This window comes from Scardinius erythrophthalmus (assembly GCF_964197995.2).
Source record: "Scardinius erythrophthalmus genome assembly, chromosome: 1".
Lineage (NCBI taxonomy): Eukaryota > Metazoa > Chordata > Actinopteri > Cypriniformes > Leuciscidae > Scardinius > Scardinius erythrophthalmus.
The window spans coordinates 11,425,809-11,432,637 of record NC_138221.1 but is presented as its reverse complement, the minus strand read 5'-3'; the positions used below and the strand labels follow the sequence as shown (position 1 = coordinate 11,432,637).

At 37.4% G+C, this 6,829-nt stretch overlaps 1 protein-coding gene across 2 annotated transcripts; it reads left to right on the top strand.

Annotated features, from left to right (window-relative positions):
- The first annotated feature begins 1,047 nt into the window (after nucleotides 1–1,047).
- LOC308692469 (uncharacterized protein) lies at nucleotides 1,048–6,498 on the top strand. 2 transcript variants are annotated; one of them, XM_081368514.1, is made up of 4 exons: nucleotides 1,048–1,105; nucleotides 3,628–3,698; nucleotides 3,834–4,188; nucleotides 5,168–6,498. In XM_081368514.1, the coding sequence occupies exons 3-4, from the start codon at nucleotides 4,131–4,133 to the stop codon at nucleotides 6,142–6,144; spliced, it is 1,035 nt and encodes a 344-aa protein (XP_081224640.1). In that variant the 5' UTR covers nucleotides 1,048–1,105; nucleotides 3,628–3,698; nucleotides 3,834–4,130; the 3' UTR covers nucleotides 6,145–6,498. The 2 variants fall into 2 exon arrangements, with proteins under 2 accessions (XP_081224640.1, XP_081224639.1); XM_081368513.1 differs by lacking the exon at nucleotides 3,628–3,698.
- Nucleotides 6,499–6,829: the final 331 nt, after the last annotated feature.

Below are 6,829 nucleotides of genomic sequence, written 5' to 3'. Positions count from 1 at the left end.
ATTAATAATTTTTTTTTTTGAGAAGGTCAATGAAAAGCTTTAGCTCTAGACAAAGATTTACAGGTCACGTGTAAAATGTGTAAAACACTTCAAACGATCGCTTTATATGCGCGTCATATTCGCTTTGGACGTGCGAATGGATTCAAAATGTTCAGGCGTCGAACTAGACGCGATACCCGCGAATTTGACGCTCTATTCGCGTTTGGAGTGAACGCAGCATAATGAACAGGCTGCGATGTACATAACTTAATCCAGAGCAGACACTTATCTCGGTTAAGATGTGGCTAGGGAAAGGGTAAAAAATACACACCGTCGCCTCTCAGAATACCTAGTGTCGGAGTTGCATGTACCCCATGCACACCATTTGACCATTTTAAACTTAAAATTACAAGAAAAAAAAACATATAAAAATGAATGAAAACGGACTAACTGCAGTGGTCAATTGCGTAATCAGTGTTGGGTGTAATGCAGTAGGCTACCAACTAATTAATTACTGTAATTTAATTACTTTTTATTCTAAAAGTAAAATAAGGAATTACTCTTTAAAAATAGTACAGTAATCTTATTAGTTGAAGATGTAATTAGTAGCTTGTAAAAGTTACGAGAATACAGTCTTCTGTAGAAGTATTTTTATTTTTTCTTTAGTAAGGAAATGGTCAAACATGGATCTAAACATAATAGTAGTTTTCTACTTTTATCTGGGGTTTAAACAAAAGGAAATTCTACAGGTGCTAATCTACCCCGACATGCCTTCACTATTTGTCTTAGGACGCTACAGAATATACTGAGCCAGACTTAAATTACAGGCGAAAACACTTTTCAGACTGGATGGAGGTGATCCTTCTCTGCTTATTCTGACTATTTTGTGCTTCACTTGAAAAAGTTCCTTTCACCTTTAGTAACTGGAGTCACTTTAGTTCTAAAATAACAATAATGGGAGGCTACTAGTAAAGCTGAATCTGCGTGGCCCTGATTGGCTGCGGGGGTGTCCCGTACGCGCGTGCGTTGGCGGCCGATGACCTCACCGCTCGCTCGCGCCGTCTCTCTTCCCTCAGTGAGAGTTTCAGCGTCGTCGAGTCTTCTGAGGCGAGGAGAGCAGTTCACGGTATTTCTCATATATACAACCATTACACACACTTTATAGAATTTGATTAAGCGACAGACTCATTTCTGCAATTGTTTTCATCGATCACAGCGATACGTGTGCGTCTTTTCTGGCGTCTTCCTTCTGAAATAAACATTTAGTGCAGCAGCAGCAGCGAGCATGAGGAGAATATGTTGAGTTCATTCAGACCTGAGCGATTTTGTGTTCGTTTGTGTGATTGTCTCGATGTTTGTGTGAGAACTGTTACTGAATGTCAAGTTAAAGTTTGAGATCTGTGAGGGGAATTGATAGGAATCGATCCCAAGTGTTGCTGTTGCCATTTTCATGTTTACCTTTAATTCTTTGTCGACATTTATCTTTGGCAGATTACTGTATGAGTAACGAACGAGGAAAATCTCAAATCTATACTGTATCCATGGGAATATAGATAAATATTAATAAAGTTTGACCGGAAACGTTACATTTTATTCTATTTTTAAGAGTATTATGATCATTGTCAGTTTCTGTACACAAATCTGTTACATTATTAATTAGGGCTGTCAACTTTAGTCGTTTAGTCGACATTCTCATTGGTCGACCAGTTGAATACATTTTTTTTTTTTCACCAATAAAGAAATTTTCATTGATTTACTCCTTGATATTTATTCCTTTATAAGCAGTATTACTGTATTCTAAATATAATTAGCCTATGTTTTATCCCCAACTTTAAATGCTTTAATTTAGGCTATTTTGTAATAGTGCCACAGTTTAGCGCACCACGTAGAACACTCGGGAACCGCACCTGTGGCTGGCTGCACTGCTGCTTCGCGCTCAGTAAGGAATATAGGTAGTTTTGCTGTATTCATTCAGTTAGAACCAGTGCTTAATTTGTAAAGTGGGGGGTCCCGGAGCGCAAAGAAAGGGTGGATCCGGCGATTTAAAACGGGGGTTGGAGGTAACGGAACAAGTAGGCCTAAGGAATAATTGACGACAGGCCGTTGAATTATTAGAAAAATAATGCACACCCGAGGTGGTAATGCGGTCACGACGCGAAGCGGAGTTATTAAATTGTTTAAATTATTATTAAATTGAACAAGCGCAACATTCAGCATTCAATCAAGTATTTTAAAAGATGTAGGCTATTATTAATAATGTTATTTCAACATAATATCTCGTTATTTCGACATAATATGTGTGCGTGCAACAATCAACAATCCGGTGACGAGTGCATTGATTTTTATTAATAAACTAGTGTTTTCTGACTGTGTCGGCTGCAAATATGAAGTTGACGATCGCCATCTCCGTAGTGAACGAGCCTACAGAGAGAAATGCACATAATGGATCATTAACAGAGAGTAGCCTATTTCTTTTTTCTTTTTGAATTATTTCGTTTAAAGACATTTCAAGCTTTGTGTAGGCCTATTTGATGTATTTCTCATGTCTGTGTGAGGCACACACTTAGTTTCGTTAAGTGATGAGATGCGCTCCAGTTAACGTGCAATGTGACCGCACGGGCGCCCGATTATATTGTCTGTTATACCGTATTTGCTTCTTATTTATTCCAAAACAAAACGAAAATAAACCTATAGGCCTTCCTTCTATATAGCCTATTATTAGGATTGTTTTTTAGGCTATTTGGGGTTTTTGTGTGTTTGTTTTAAAACGCCTAGATCGGCTGGACAAAAGTTAACCCAAAGCTTTGAAAGTAAAGAAGAATATAAGTTATAGCCTGTATAAACGAGAGCTTTTGTTAGGTTTTTTCATTATTTGGCAATTTTAGCAGTTATATTTTTTGTAGCGTGTGGTGTGGTCAGGTGCGCGATTGTGACTGTCACTATAGACCTAGGACAGAGCTCCTCACTTTGCAGTTAAAAAAAATCACGTAATTTTCAAAGTATATTTATAATTTTATAGTTTTATGTATTATTGATTTTTTTTTCATTGTTGTTTTATAAATGCTCTATGACAATTGTTTAATAAATGTTTTTTTTTTAATTAATGTTTAATAAATGTCAAAACATCGCATCTTTTTTTTTTTTAGTCGACTAATCGTTGCGCAGGACATGACTTTGGTTGACTAAGCATTTCTTTGGTTGACTACAGCCCTATTATTAATATCCTGACTCAAATAATGTGTTTCTAACAGCAAACACTCAGAATAAAGTGAGATGATCTGCTGATGATCCTGAATGGCTTGTTGATAGTCTGAGGCTCATCAATACAGACCTGCTCTTTATTTCATGACAATAGTTCCTGTTTTCACCTCATTTATTATGCTGATGTCTTCAGATCTCCTGTAAATTGACACTTAAAACTCACTTCATTGGTGTCAACAGACTGATGTTCTATGTGTTTGCATTTTCTTATATTCATAGAAACTTAGAAAACATGATGGTAATAAAATGCACAGGGATTGCATGTGAAGTCCCATGATTCTCTGCTACATGGATATAACAGTGAACTGTTATTAACCCTTATGCATGTATGATAAATTATGTAACAATGTGTTAGTTATAACTGAGACATATCTTCATTTATCCTAGAGAAATAACCTTGGGGGAGTCAGGACAATAATGAAGGAAGGATGCTCTCCTCTCGCGTTCATTTGATACATGTTTGTCTCTTATTCAGTAATAGAAAATTGTTTGCCACCACACTGTTTATGCTTTCAACTGTTTTTCTTACCATTATTTACATTTGGGAAAATTGACATTATTATAATGGCATAAAACATTTTTGATTTTGGTAGATCAACTCCTCACACACAATTCATCATCAGTGAAGCTCCTCCTACAGCAGTCACATCATCAGTGAAGCTCCTCCTACAGCAGTCACATCATCAGTGAAGCTCCTCCCACAGCGGTCACATCATCAGTGAAGCTCCTCCCACAGCAATTCTCCAATAAATGCTGTAAATACAGCTACAAGTGAAGTTAATCGCCATTAAACAAGAAAAAGAAGAAGCTACAAGTGAAGACGAGCATCAGAGCATCAGGAAGAGCTGAAATCTGCAAAGACTGAGTTTATTAAAGAGGACAGTGAGAACATGAGTGATCCAGAACCCTGCAGAATGAAACACACTGAAGATCCTGAAGAACAAAGAGGTTAGTGTTTATCCTTCATTCATTCATGATGCTGAAGAACATTCATGTTAGAAACATTCAAGCACTTCACATTCAGGTAAACAGTTAAACTGTGAAATAGCTGCAAAAGTTTGTTTTTTAACAAATGGTCAGTAAAAGGATGTTTCATATTGATTGTCAACATCAGGTCAAACTAAATTTAAATATTTTAACAGTTTTATTTTATATATGGTTTACAATTTCGAACAGTGTTACTAGAATTTTGACCTGAATTTTGTGCGTATTTTTACAAAACTTGTATACTTTGGTAGATTTATTCCCTATTTCGCACCTGACCTAAGTCTACCTGGGTCTCGTCTACAATCAACGTCCCCTAATGTCTACAGTCGTTGTTAGTTTATATGGGTCTCGACTACAGTCGACATCCCTGATCTCTAACTTGTTCCCCTAACTAACTTTCTGTGCAGCAATAATAACCAACACACTTCAGACAATGTCTTTTAAATGCTTTAATCTCGGCCGGGAGAGTACTCGACCAGTTCTCAGAGAATCTCCCCCAAGAAGAAGCTTTAAAGGAGAAGTTCACTTTTAAAATGGAAATTCTGTCATCATATACTCACCCTCATGTTGTTTCAAACCTGTATGAATTTCTTTCTTCTGCTGAACAGAAAGGAAGATATTTAGAAGATTATCAGTAACCAGACAGTTTTTGGGTCCCATTATTTCCTACTATGGAAGTCAAATGTACTATGGAAGTCAATGGGACCCAAAAACTGTCTGGTTACTGATATTCTTCTAAATATCTTCCTTTCTGTTCAGCAGAAGAAAGAAATTCATACAGGTTTGAAACAAAATGAGGGTGAGTATATGATGACAGAATTTCCATTTTAAAAGTGAATTTCTCCTTTAATCACGGCCGGAGGATCTCAGACAAATTTCAGAGAGAATCCCACCAGTAAACTTTAGAAAATTTGAAAATTAGAGTTTTCTTTGATTTCAGACCTGATGGAAGTGAAGGAGGAGAGTGAAGAACTGAGTGAAGTGGAGGAGGAGAATGAAGAACTGAGTGAAGTGAAGGAGGAGAGTGAAGAACTGAGTGAAGTGGAGGAGGAGAGTGAAGAACTGAGTGAAGTGAAGGAGGAGAGTGAAGAACTGAGTGAAGTGAAGGAGGAGAGTGAAGAACTGAGTGAAGTGGAGGAGGAACATCATGTCAAACCTGGAGGAAAACCTTTGAGTTGCTCAAAGACTAAACAGACATTTTTAAAGAAAAGAAGAGCCAAGAAATCTTTCACCTGCTCTCAGTGTGGAAAGACTTTATCAGGCAAACAATCTCTTCAGATTCATATGAGAGTTCATACAGGAGAGAAGCCACATGTATGCCATCAATGTGGGAATAGTTTCAGTCAATCATCACACCTTAATGTTCACATGATGATCCACACTGGAGAGAAGCCGTTCTCATGTGATCAATGTGGAAAAACATTTCTCTGTGCATCAAACCTGAAGACACACTTGACAGTTCATACGAAGGAGAAGCCGCATTCATGTTCTGAGTGTGGAAAGAGTTTTTCACTGCTGCAATATTTACAAATACATCAGAAAACTCACACTGGTGTGAGAGAGTACATGTGCTTTGAGTGTGAGAAGACTTTTACTACAGCGTACAGTTTAAAACAGCACCAGATTATTCACACTGGAGAAAAACCTTACAAGTGTTCACACTGTGACAAGAGATTCATTCAGTCAAGAAGTCTGACAATACATGAGATGAACCACACTGGAGAAAAACCTTACAAGTGTTCACACTGCGACAAGAGATTCAGTCGATTAGCAGATCTGAAAACACATGAGATGATCCACACCGGAGAAAAACCTTACAAGTGTTCACACTGTGACGAGATTCAGTCGATCATCACATCTGAAAACACACAAGAGAATTCACACTGGAGAAAAACCTTACAAGTGTTCACACTGTGACAAGAGATTTAGTCAGTCTTCAAATCTGAAATCACATGAGAGGATCCACACTGGAGAGAAGCCGCACGTGTGATCAGTGTGGAAAGAGTTTCTCTATCAAAACTCACCTGAATCGACACATGAAGGTCCATGCAGTGGAGAATCACGCACACTTGGCTGACCGTGCTGAACCGTGATGGTTGAATGTGTGTAGTGACACACTCAGGATTGGTCATTTGTCTGTTGCCTGGTTACCAGTGTCTCTGTAGCTGGTTAAGCGACGTAAAAGCAATGTGAGCAACGTAACCACAAACTTACAATAAAATTCATAGAAATGACATGGTTTCTGTGCTCACCAACCATGTTATTTTTCAGAAGCGTTTTGTCCATAGAAATGTTTTTCACTGCTGTAAATTGACATGATTAATCTATAATTAGCTTGGTTGTTGATTATTTTCATGATAGATCTCATCAAGATGTTCTTGCAGCCCTAGTTAAAGTTTGTTTTGATCATCAAACACAATTTAAGAAAATCAAACATCATATGACACTGAAGAACTAAGATTTACATTGTTTCAGGTCAAGAATATAAAAGACATCCAATTAATTATTTTAACATTTAACTTTTAACTTTCCTGATTTTGTCCTTTTATATTAATTTGACCCAGGAAAATCCTAAAAAGCAGGTGAACTGGGAAGTCTGAAA

Excerpts from the sequence above, each read along its gene's own strand:
- LOC308692469 (XM_081368513.1), top strand. The coding sequence starts at position 4,131 with ATGAGTGATCCAGAACCCTGCAGAATGAAACACACTGAAGATCCTGAA. Across the intron at positions 4,189-5,167 it reads AGATCCTGAAGAACAAAGAG|ACCTGATGGAAGTGAAGGAG; the intron begins GTTAGTGTTTAT and ends CTTTGATTTCAG.